Here is a 13227-nt window from a genome sequence, read left to right on the forward strand (position 1 = left end):
ACCCTACATTTTATCACCAACCAAACATTTTCATATGGAATATTCCAATGCTCACAAAGTCTAATTCTTGTCCCTATCAAGTAATGTCACCGAGGTCTCTATGTTGTTGAACGTTGAGAGTTACAAAAATATGACTGCACCTAAAGCTTTTAGGTTATGAAGTGAACCTTTCAAGTGGTTTTAGGGGTGTCAAAAACGTCGGGCCAGTTTGAACCCGCCTAGAGCTCGGATAGAGTTTGGGCTACACTATTCAACAATCAACATGCAGGATCGGCTTGGGCTGAAATTTTGAAGCCCGAGGGGAGCCAAATAGGGCCTAGATTGAGGCATTGGGTTAAGCCTGGCGTAACCCAACCCGACCCTATATACACTAAGGAATGACTTGGTTCTGGTTTCAATTTTTGGACTGGTTAATTAAACAGTTTAGTTCGGTTTTAACTGCTTAACCCACGGTTTCCAACAAAATTAATACTGTCAAAATAGACCTGTTTAAACCGTATATGACTTACTGAAATAACGAGTTTCATGTAAACAAAACAATATGAGTTTAATTTAGGGAAGAAGAAAGGACCATAGAGGCTGTCCAACAGATTATTCAATAATCTACTTCTATTATGTAGTTATGTAGTTAAAACTTTGCCCCTTCAATGCCTCATTGCTCATTAAATTTAATACAAGACTGAAGGTTTTATCAACAAAGGCAAATTTCAATAGGCATGTGAATAAATCAACAAACCAGTTGCTAGCCATTTAGAAACCGTATAGATTAAACCGTGATCAAAACCATGTAAAACTGTAAAACCGACACCATTTAAAACTGTAAAACCAGAACCATTTATTAAATGATTCTAGTTTTTGAAAATGCAATCGTCTAGTAAACAGTTCGATTTTGGTTTCAGCCAAATAAATATGAACGAACAGAATCATACCATAGACATTGAAACCGAACAGATTAACACCCTTAATATACACTATATTTATCTGATTCTATGTATATAAAAAAGACAATCTTCAGGATGTTGAAAATTATTCATCAATTTTTTTTTTTTTTTTTTTGTGTGTGTGTTGGGGGGTGGGGGGTGGGAGGGGTTGAACTCTGAAGTTTCTTTATGAAATATAAACTATTTCCCACTATTACGTTTTATTTTGTTTTTCGTTAAAAAATCATACATTGAAAAAAAGAGGAATGTACAACGCTGGGTTAGAAGAGACACCAGATATAAGCAACAATATGGAGGGTAAAAACCAATACTACTTCCCCACCTTCAGCATGACCATCAACAGGAAAAACAAACCACTACCCCTTAAAAAAAAATAAAAATTATGATAACTGAAATCTGGTTTCACTTTCAGCATCTATCCTTAGCTCTTCCTAAACTGAGTGAGGAAGAATAGGAGAGATAATTGAGCGACCACTATGGGCTGCTGAGTTAGCGAAGAAATCCGCTATTAGGTTTGCCTCCCTATGGCAATGAGTTAGTTTCCGTTAAATATTTGATATATAGGGATGAAGGTATCTCCAATCTTGCAAAGCATACCATGGAATAGATCCTGAATAGATCACCATTGTAACTATTGCTGAGTCAAATTCAACCTAGAGACACTCAATACTCAACTGTTTAACAAGCTTGATGCCATAAAGAAATTGATGGAATTCCGCTTCGTAGTTTGTTGTAACTTCAAGACATGACCTGAAGGAAGATATAGCCCTACCATTAATATATATGTTATTGATATATTATGGGTTTTTGTTTTATTGATAAATATCAGGCTAACAATATTTTCCTAAGAATGATTGGTGTTGGTCATATATATTTCATTTTTTCTTAGTATATATATGTGTGTATATATATAGAGAGAGAGAGGGAGAGAGAGAGAGAGAGAGGAGCTGTCATGGTCAACCAGGGCCAGTCCAGTCCAATCATGGTTCGGCTAAGTTGGGCTTAGCCCAACAGGGTTAGGCATGGTTCGAGATATCTCAGCTCTACCTAGGATTGGACTAGGACTAGCTGAGTTAAGAGACCAAAATCTCAGCCCAACCTGGTTCATTGACACCCCTAATTGGTATGAATTTCATGAGCTTTTCCACTTTATTTAATGGAGAAAGTTTTCCTGCACCACAGTTGCAATAATACATATATATTGTTCCCCAATACACTCCAAGTGCCATCCGGGGCCTAGGTAAAGAGATTCTCCCTTGACCGTGGCTAAAGGAAAACCGTCCCCTTGTTTAAACACTGATTGATGAAGGGAATCACAGTGGTGCTTTGCCATCTCAATGGAAAACCAAACATATTATCTTAGTTTCCCTCTCATATATTATCCTCCATCATCTAAAATCAGAATATATGTCAAGGTAGAGGTCCTTAGTTACATGACAAAGAGCCATTTTGAAATGGTAAACGACTCTGACTTCCAGTGATGATCTCCCTGGGGAAAATCTTAGATATGAGTTTTACTGCTGAGATACAGTTTCAGCAGATGCAAAGGTTCTTTCCTCTTCTGATTGTTGTCCCTGATTTTGTACTGATTAACCCATTATATTTTTTGAGTGACCATTCGCATATATATGGCTTATGGATGGACATCTCTTCAGTCTTTTCTCTCCCTATCTGTTGACATTCTTGACTAGTGTAACTTGGACCTTCCTCCCCTCAACACTTTCAGTTGTCTCAACTATTTTTCTCATTCTCTAGAACTTATCAAGTCTTTAAGAATCCTCAAGATCAGTGACTATTTAATTTTTTGTTTAATACTTGATATATATTCTAATCGAATAGGTATTTTCTTCGGATTATCTGAATTTAGATCAAATACTTTTTGACTGGACATGAATACCTCTAAAGGGATAAGAAAAAAAATCGAATTTGAACTTTTAACCATCCGTTCATGTCCCTGATCCCAAACCAGACTAAAAAATATTGAGTGCTCCATTTGGGATCAGGTTTTTCCACGAGAATTTGAGGAGACAAATGGGGCTGGATCAGTTTGATTAATTTGAGTTTGAGTTAGTATACCGGACCTGGCTCATTCAGGAAAATAATCCTCTGTTTTTCTCATCCCTGTTTTTCCTTATTTTGTTACCTGCAGAACACGACACGTGGACAACTTTAAGACCAACGCACCGGATGTAATAATCCTCACCCAACCTTGACCGTTGATCTTAAAATTGTCCACGTGTCGTGTTCTACAGATAGCAAAACAAGGAAAAACAAGGATGAAAAAAATAGAGGATTTTAATCCGCTCATTCATTGAAGTCTGGTTCAGGGTTGGATATGCTAAAAAGGATCCTAGCCTAATTGAAACAAGAAAGGACCAGCTTGTCCTCCTTGCTTAGATGACCTGGGCCAAGAATTGCACATCTCTTAGGCCTGGTCAAAGGTCAATTGGGATATTTCACTTTGAAACTTTCTAAGGAGGATTCTGTACTATACAATTTGCCCTAGAAATAAGTTATTTAAAGTTGATTGGTGTTGGGGTTGGTGTCTGCAGAATGAAAAAGATCTTGGGGTTTGATAAAAAGAAGGAAAAATTAAAGGAAGGGAATTTTATGATTGTGATGACGTCATCCAAATCCTTACCACCCCACTTCACGTGCATGCAACTCACAGAGAGAGAGAGAGAGAGAGAGAGAGAGAGAGAGAGAGAGAGAGAGAGAGAGAGAGAGAGAGAGAGAGAGAGAGATCCAACTTCATATATCAAGGCTAATAATAATTGTAAATCTGCTCATACGTGTAACTAAATTAAGATATAGTAACAGATCCACGGCCACCCATGAATAATTATTAATTAATAATATGATCACCTCTAAGCAACAAGACTAAAATCATTTTATTATTCTCATAAATTTGGGTTGTGAAGTTTGAACTTTAACATCCAATCAAGGGCCAGAGGTTGCCAATAATCAAATAAAATCATGTCTTAATGACTGATGGGTTCATGACAGAGATATCTAAGACTAGGGTTTTTTTGGTAGAATCTAAGACTAGGGTTTGAAGGAAGAGAGAGAGAGAGATACGTAAATGACAAAAGAAACCTAGGTTTTGGGTATGGTCATGGTCCTGCATGGCAGCATTTCCCAAGGGGAATCGAATCAGCCCCTTCCTTTTTGCTTTTTTACAGTTTGCCACGGCCTTCTTTAACAGCACCCGAGAAAATGGTAGGCAGATCTTCTCCCTCTTGGTTTTGAAATTTTCATGAGAGAGAGAGAGAGAGATGTGGGCTGTCGGCTTCTAAGCTTCTTTCTCTTTGCAGAGAAGAAAAAGCAAAAGAGAGAGCTATTCAAAATGAATATACGAGAGGGTCAGAAAAAGGGGTAAAAAGGAAACAAATTAATGACAGAGAGGAAACCACAGAAGTGAAGGAACAAGAAAGAAAAGAAAAAAAAAGAAAAGATGGTCAAATATAACCTCGAAGACTCCTCTTCCATCATCAGCTTCGACTATCTTTATCGAAACTCACCATCTCCTTTCCTTCCTTTGTTTTCCCTTTTTGAATTGAACCATCAACCATCATCTCTTCATTATCTCTCGACCCACAAAAATAATCCCAAAACACAACCCATCCCCCCTTACAACTCCTAAACCCATGCAGCTCTCTCTCTACTGTAGGAGTACAGTCTCGATTAGTGAACAAATCATGTGTCATGGGTCGACCCTATGAGACATGATAGTGTTTCATCATCACTATTCTTAACTGCAACTGTGTTCGTAATGGGTCGACCCAACTATGGCCCAGATAAGACATAATTATTGGGTTGGGTCCCACACATAATGGGCTTAGTTCTTGCCTAGGTGGGTGATTCTTTCTAAGCTCATGTAAATCTTTCTATGATAGTGAGGAACAAATATAAGCTAACAATGCTGGCCACAAATTGAAGAGTTAACTTTAGTTTTCACCCAAAAAATGGAAACATGAGTAAAGTGGAGTTGAAGGTTTTGTCAATAAGTTTATGAAAATTAGGGTTGTTTTAAAACCCTTTTGACCTAACTTGAGAAATTTGGAGTTTAAGTACTGAAAAGGAATATTCAAAATTGAAAAGTAACACGAATTTTTCAGCTTAAGTGACCGTTATAATGTAGGTTCTCTCAAAGTGTAATCCAAAAGAAAAAAATAAAAAAGAGAACACATTATGACCCACATTGATATCAATCAGTGATGAGAATAAGGTGTGGGGTGGGTCCTAATTGTTTGTTTGAGGTATTTTTTTAATATGTGGAATATTCATCTTGTCTGTTGAGATATCGTGATTGGATTCTTTCTTATCCAATCATAGGTCAATATGGAGCACCTGTGTCCACATGGACATGATTTGATTCGCCACATCATTCCAGTGGGGGCCTCAAATTCCATAGTCAAAGCTGTTCCCTAGGGTTCAATGAGGTTGTTCACGTTGATATTGAATAATAGGGGTATATGTTGTGGTAGGGAGGGTTACAGCCTCTCCTGTCTCTCACTTTATATGGGGACACATGAACAGTTTCTCTGGAATGTTTCTCTTAAAATTTTGGGCACTTAGATAGTATTTCTTCACATAAGACTGAATGCAGGCCATACGTAAGAACCCATCAAGAATTTGAGGCCGGTGGTTCCAAACTTTATCATGATTAAGGAAATCAAAGATGTCATTGGCTATATATGCATATATGACTTTTGAATTATTGCCAAAAAGCTAGATTTGCATGGAAAGGAGAATAAATTCTGGAAGCGATATTCGACGCTGGAGCTCTCTAGCTAAGTATTGGACCTAACCCATATGCTCCTCCATTATAACAACACTAAAGCATAAGTCATCCAGTGAAGGCTTATATAACTACTGCAAGTGGGAGTCTTAGAAGGGAGGAAGAAAGAATCCTTAGCATTCTAATAGGGGGTGCAATATATTGAGTGAACTAGTAGATATAAATTGATATGCCAATTCATCTCAAAACCTAATAATAAACAAAATGTTAATTTCTAATTAGTGCTTAAGTGGGTGCATGGTTAACCATGCTTTTACACGTGTGGATTGAAAAGCACATGCATGCATGAGAGGAATGGCCACCCATGTGAATGAGAGATGGGAGAGATACACTCAAACCTGAAATAAATATGGTTAATTAAGTTTCAGAGCTTTAAAACCAGATATACACAAGAGGAATCCTATAAAGAGGGGGCAGTAATGGGATTTGGATGTGAAAATTTTTGAGTGTATGTAGATCTGCATGCACTTCCAACTCTAGAAGCCCTAAAAGAAGTTGTAAGAACTTTATCTAATTTCACAAAATTTTCTATCTTTGGAATCCATCTTCTTTTTCTCTTTTCCTTCTTTTGGGTTTTTGTGATTCCATTGTTCAAGAAGGCCAAGGTGAAGAACATGAAAAAAAAAAAAAAGAACATCTAAGGCCCTCCACAGGATTCCCGATCCTTGAGGTTTATGCAAGTATATAAACCATCCCAACCCACACAACTAAATCATACACTCACTTACCAATTTCTTCTGTGTCTTCTTCTACCATCATTGGCGACAACCCACTCTTCCTCCTCTCATTCTATTCCTCAAGTTCCCCAAGTCCCTCAAGGTGAGCCCTTAAACACTCTTCCTCTTCAATGTTTTCCTTTTTCTCATTCAGTCCAACTTGGCTCCCATTCTTGCAATTCTTGGCAACCCATTTAGCTGCATTCAAGTTCAGACAAAATTGAATGTAGTTTATGGGTTAAGACTAAATGTCACTGCCATAGCTGAACTCCAAGCTAAGTAAAACTGATGTTTTTTCAGTCATGGCTTTTCCTGTTTGAGAAACTTTTCATAAGCTCTCTCTCTCTCTCTCTCTGGCTTTAGTGTTGATTTAACTTTCAAGTTGGGTGTGGTACTACTTATTGGTCTAACTAACAGCAATATTAAAAGGGAGAGGTGTTACTATAGCACCAATAAAGAAGAGGGGCAATTTGTGTCTCTTTTGCTTTACATGGAAGTAGATGTTTGTTATATGGGCTACTAGTGTGTTAGAGAGAAGAGACAGCAAAAGAAGAAAAACTGAGTTATTGGTTATGTTTGTCTTTTCTTTTTTCTCATTGGCTTGTTTAATTTGTTTATTGAATGTTGTTGAACACACAGAAGATGAGCAGGCCAGGAGATTGGAACTGCAGGTCATGCCAGCACCTTAACTTCAGCCGCCGGGATTCTTGCCAACGATGTGGGGAGCTGAGGTCCGGAGATTATGGAGGTTTTGGTGGGAGAGTTGGATCATCATTTGGATTCAGCAGTGGCTCAGACGTCAGGCCTGGGGACTGGTACTGCTCTGCTGTGAACTGCGGCGCTCACAACTTTGCTAGCCGCTCAAGCTGCTTCAAGTGTGGTGCATTCAAGGAAGAATCTTCTGGTGGTTATGAGGCTGACATGGCTCGTTCAAGAGGTCATGCTTTTGGTGGTGCAGGTCGCTCCGGATGGAAATCTGGTGACTGGATTTGCACAAGGTAAAATTTAGTTTACCTGATTCTATACTGATAGAAAAGGAAAGGTACAGGGCACAAAATTAGTTAATTCGACTTGGTTTCTGTTAGGAAGCAATCTTTCCATGAAGTGGGGATAATGTTGCGTACATCATGACCCTCCTCAGACCCTGTAGTGGCAGAAGCCTCTTGCTATAACCCTCCCTCACACCCTCCACACACACAAAGAAGAAGCTGGTTTCTTCCTCCACTTAGAAAGAAAACAAGAAGTAGCAGCTTTCTTTATACAATCTTAATACAGAAAGCATCTATGTATCTTTCATGAGCAGACCAAGTTCTTTGTTTTTGTCCTGTTATCACTAAAGAACAAAGAATATTACATAAATTATAGTATTTAGTTGCATCGACTGTTCTTCACATCTTACCTTCATCTTCTTTATCTAAATAATTACTTAACGAAGTTGAAACTCCAAGGTCACATATTCCATGCCTAGTCCATAAATACATATAGACAGTCCAACTTACTCATGCTGTGTAAAGTTAATATAATATTTTATATATATAATTTTTTATTTTATTTTCATATATGGACAGGTCAGGGTGCAATGAGCATAACTTTGCGAGCAGGATGGAATGCTTCAGGTGCAGTGCACCAAGAGACTGTGGTGACAAATCTTCTTATTCATCATAGATTTCCATTTTTTGGGTATGAGCTAAGCTTCAACATAGCCCATAATGGTGAATTTTTAATGCCTTTTGTCTAATGTAGTATAGATATAAATCTTTGGACTTATACATTCCTGGCTTCCTTCTCAGGTACTGAAGTCTGAGAGAACCAAAAGAGAGATCGCCTAATATAATAGCTCAAGTCACTTGTTTTTGTCCGCCAGCTTAGTTTTTTTTTTTTTTTTTTTAGGGTTGTCTTCAGTGTCTTTGTATGTGTTGAAAGAAGAGTTTTCAGCTTCATTGTATGATGCATAGTGTTCTTACAAGAAGCTTATGAAAGCCTTCTTTCTTTTATCAATAGAGATATGATATATTTGGTATAAACTTCAATGTTCTCTCTCTCTCTCTCTCTCTCTCTCTCTCTCTCTCTCTCTCTCTCTCTCTCTCTCTCATCTATACTTAAAGACTGCTCTTGTGGAGTGGTTTGTGGAGTGGTCCAAAGAATGCTTGTCAACACTTCTGCATTCATAAATGCCAATCAGTACAAAGCAATTGAAATTAAAGAAGTTGGACCACCATTAGAACTTTGGGTTCAACCAATGCAACAGAAATATTTCATTAAAGATTCAAGGAATTAATATCTCTGTAATACTGTTTTACATGTTTGCATTTAAATAGAGGTTGAGGCAATGAATCATGATTCCTTCAAGCATCAGAGTCCCTAAAAGATGAGTCATTATTAATAAAGATAAGAACCAGATGCAGTGCTTGAAAAGTATAGGATGCAATACCAACTCTAAAGTGAGATTAACCCATCTTTTTCTCAGTTTTGTTTATTGAATAAGCAAGCATTGAAGTGTGCCTTTCGACTTTTGAGACTGTTATGATGTTACTAATTGGTCAAATTCTCTTTAAGCAATTGGGCTTTTGCCCTGAGACACCCTTACACCCTTATTAGGCTACAGCTGGTCTATCTCAACAAAATACAGATTGTAATAATAAGACTCTATGTTGAATAGGTTTTTCCTTCTACTAATCTTACAAGGTTTTTGTATGGGAGAATTGATCACAGGTGATCAAGAGTGTTAGGAAACAAAAAATGGTGTTTAACCAATATTAGATATGAGAAAGGAAACTTGATGTTAGGACTTAAGGATATGATTTTTTAATGGAAAGAATAAAATGTTTTGTCAACATGGAATGATATATGGAGTCTGCCACAGCCCAAACTGGACAAGGCTCCCAGAGGATACTCAAGGAATACAAATCATATACAACTGCACTCACCAAGAGACCCTCTGAACCCATCCTGGCCAACTTATATGCAATACTAGAGTTAGAAGATCTCAGCCTCCAAAATAACATAGGTGTTCAGACTACAAAGAATCAAACTGAGAAAATGAAGGACAAAGATGCCGACACAGTAGTGAATGATTCACCATGATCCTCAAACTTCACCCAGGCATTGTGATTGCTGTTGCATTCTTATTTATTTTACAACCATGTCTATTAAAGGTAACTCTACAGTACATCAAAAGAAGATAAACCAAAGAATCATAAGGACCAGTTTTTGAATGATCTTTGTTTTTTGGCATGGGCTTTGAATGGTCTTCTTGATGTGCTGTAAAGTCATATATATTTAGTAGCCTTGTACCTTAACCCTAAGCTTTTTATTCAAGGAGGCAAGCTCATCTAGCCTTTTGTAAACTCTTTCAGCTATTAAAATTATCATCAAAGTAAGAATCTTGACATTAAATATGATTCAAAAAGTTGGAAGAGCTAGGGTGAAGCTTTTTTTTTTTTTTTTTTTTTTTTGTTTTAATTTCCATACTAGGTTGGCCGTCATGCCTTTATTAAGGATGACCAAACCCTTTTACTCTGTCCATCAGCCATTAGAATTATGATCATCTTAATAATCTGTCATTAAGTATTAGCTAAGAAATTGAAGGTCCAGCTTAAAATTAAGTAGATAAGTTTCTCCAATCTTGAAATAAACAAGCAGGTCATCAGTGTGATCATTAACCAACAAAAATTAACATAAAACAGATTGTTTCTCTCCTTTTTTCGGCTTTGTAGAGACAGTAAGACGAGGAGCGAGGACGATTATGAGAAGATCAAAGCACTAATGATAGTACTAGTTATGAATGAAAATGATGATAGTACCAATTATTATTCTCTTCCCTTTTTGGTTGTCTATGCTTTAGTTGATCCAAAAAACACAAGCAGTATACAGGGAGTAAATTGAGTTAAGTTTATTATCATCATAATAATGTTGAACTATTATTATTAAAGGTTAATGTTAATATTAATTATTGGTTTATAATGTTAATAGTGATATGGGTAATGATGATAAATGCTGGTGCTACTATTACTACCTGCAGATAATATTTAGAAAGTGGTGATGGTGTTATTTAAATTGTCTTTAGAGCTACCTTCTGGTTGTATATGTAGTGGAGGAGTTCCTGTGATTAGGACATTTAAGATGTAAATGGCATTGGATTCTGTATCTTTTTGAGCTAAGATCTTTCCATTGGTTCCCTTTATTGACCTCATGCTGGCTTAAGTTATATTTGTAGATTATTGGTCAAAAAGCAACTACATATTCATTAGTGTCTCCTCCAACACTCCCTTACTTAGCTTTAGTAGGATTCTTGTCTTCCTTTAAGCTAGCTTTATGTTACTTCAGATGCTTTACCGATGTTAGTCAAGTGCCCCATTGAGTGAACCAGTTCCATAGAACCCCTGGACCTGGGGTCCATCCCTCCTTGGACCAGTTGCATTTCAACCCTCCCCCTAAACACATCTTTGTATGTAGCTTTAGTACACAGTTAGCCCCACAGACACCCTTCTTATTCTTGGTCAAATCACTTCATTTTTTTTATTTTTTTTTGGAAAAAAATCAGTCTGTGATGGTCAATGTAAGGCACAACCGATAATTCATAAAAAAAAAAGAAAAAGGAGAGAGAGAGAGAGAGAGAGAAAGCAATCTCCAGTATTGAATGGACACTTTTGCTGCTTTAGGTAATTAAGAGAAGGAGAAAGGCAGGAATGAATGAGACTATGCCATACACGTGGAAATTCTCAACAAAAGATTAAAACACAACTTGGGGCCATCTCCCTCAAAAGGACAAACGACATGGCAAATCCAGACATTCATCAAATAGCTGACCTAGTGCAAATTATGAGATGGAGATGGGGAGGTATTTTACCAAACCCAATTGAACTTTTTTTATGACATAGTACAGAACCAGAGGAAAGGAAACTAATCACTTTAAAAAGATGGAAAAGAAAAAATTTCCTATAAAGAGATTTTCTGCTGTTTATTTTGACAGAGAATGGGTAATATACTACCTTAGGAATATAAGAGCTTATTGGGTGAAGTATATGTTTACTCTAAGGTTGTGCATAGCCCACAACTCTATCTTCAGCTGTACATTAAACATTACAAAAGTAGGGGTTCATTCTTGAAAGGTGGTGATGGAATCACAATCTCTCAGCTTCCCCACCTTGATGAGGCTTGGCATGCTCACTATCGCCCATTGGCCTTGCAGAACCGCTACTTGTTGTACGGGGGCTTGTCTTGGGGGTTATGATCACTACCATGAAGCATCCTTTTTTGTTACCAAAAAAAAAAAAAAAAAATGCTTCCCCACCTTGATGTAGACAGTGTTAGACTTGAAACCCAGGATCAAAATAAAATTGAGAAACGCAAAAACAATTATGAACTAAATTAAACGCGTATCTGAAGGCATGATCGCCAGCAAGACAAGCACAGTGATGAAACTAGAGCTTGTCAACTACGCAACCTGTAGTACAAGAATGATAGATCTTTGTAGTTGCAGTATTGTTGCTAAGGTGGAGACTACCAATATATATAACCTTAGGCTAACTAACCTATCAAGTAAGGACAATCTATCATAATTTTTCAATATACATAATAATATAAACCTTTTGATTTTAAAATAAAAATTCATTCAAATAAATAACAGAAGTTGGTTACATAAGGTTTCAATACAAAGCACAAAAAACATGGCAATCTCGTCTTATATGTCATTAACAGGACCTTTCAAGCTAAGGAATGGACGAAATCAATATATTTACCAGAGATAAAGCTGTAGACACAACTTCCAAGACTAAAGAAATATATCCTTAGGTAGAGAAACGAATTTAGGCACCGTTTGACAACATTTTGTTTCTACCGTTTCTACATTTTGTTGTTCCCAGAAACAGAGAAACAACCTAAAAAGAGTTGGATAAAATTGTTCCGTTTCACCCGTTTCTAGAAAAATAAATCAAAATTTATGCTTATTTATAATTCTAGAAACGACTTTGACGAAACAACTCTGAATTCTTTCGTCGTTTTTAGAAATGAATTTGAGAGAAGAAAAAAAAAGGTTGTTGTGCCCGATAAATCTCTTAACTATTTAAGCCTAAAAAGAGACAACCGAACTCTCCCTCCCTTTTGGGCATCTGGCGATACTATTGGGGTTTTTAGTGATATTATGTCTATAAAAAACGTTTTGAGAAATAGGTTTACCAAACACCAAAAAATCAATTTTTGTTTCCGGAAATGTGAAAAGCCGTTTCTCATGTTTCTAGACACAGAAATAACAAAAACGTTATCAAACAGTGCCTTAATGTAACACCCTTCCTGATCCCAATGTTCGAAACAAATCGATATTTGTACCTTATCACGGACAAGCAAATGGAAGACTGTTCTATGTAGCTTGTAATGGATAAGAAAAATGAGATTGGCCTTTGGGCTTCTATTTTGGCTCCAACTCAAATTCCAAAACTGGATGTTTGGCCAGTGTTCACTGCATCCTCAGACCTATGATGATGGGAAGTTGTGATGGTAGAAGATCCATTGATGCAGGTAAGGTTCTCCAAGAGCAAGGGAACACTACTTTATTATTGTTTTCTTTTTGTGTTTTTGCTTATTATTATTTTATTTATTTATTGATGATGAATCAGCGTTTGTTACATATAACTAGGTTCTAGCAGAACATCTTCCTTCTCTAATCCTTTTCGCGTGTGAGACCGAAACAGAAGGAGTTTTATCTAAGTTAAGTTAAGCCGATGGATAAGAGAATACATCTTCAGTTTTGGTTGTCAGGAAATAGTAGTTG

The 13227-nt window shown here is 36.9% G+C and overlaps 1 protein-coding gene across 1 annotated transcript; it reads left to right on the forward strand.

The window, feature by feature from the left end:
* The first annotated feature begins 6365 nt into the window (after positions 1–6365).
* On the forward strand, positions 6366–8482 carry LOC122075888 (uncharacterized RNA-binding protein C17H9.04c). The gene is made up of 4 exons (XM_042641102.1): positions 6366–6561; positions 7098–7456; positions 8027–8138; positions 8249–8482. The coding sequence occupies exons 2-3, from the start codon at positions 7101–7103 to the stop codon at positions 8121–8123; spliced, it is 453 nt and encodes a 150-aa protein (XP_042497036.1). The 5' UTR covers positions 6366–6561; positions 7098–7100; the 3' UTR covers positions 8124–8138; positions 8249–8482.
* The last annotated feature ends 4745 nt before the right edge of the window (positions 8483–13227 follow it).

Source organism: Macadamia integrifolia, chromosome 4 (genome assembly GCF_013358625.1).
Source record: "Macadamia integrifolia cultivar HAES 741 chromosome 4, SCU_Mint_v3, whole genome shotgun sequence".
Lineage (NCBI taxonomy): Eukaryota > Viridiplantae > Streptophyta > Magnoliopsida > Proteales > Proteaceae > Macadamia > Macadamia integrifolia.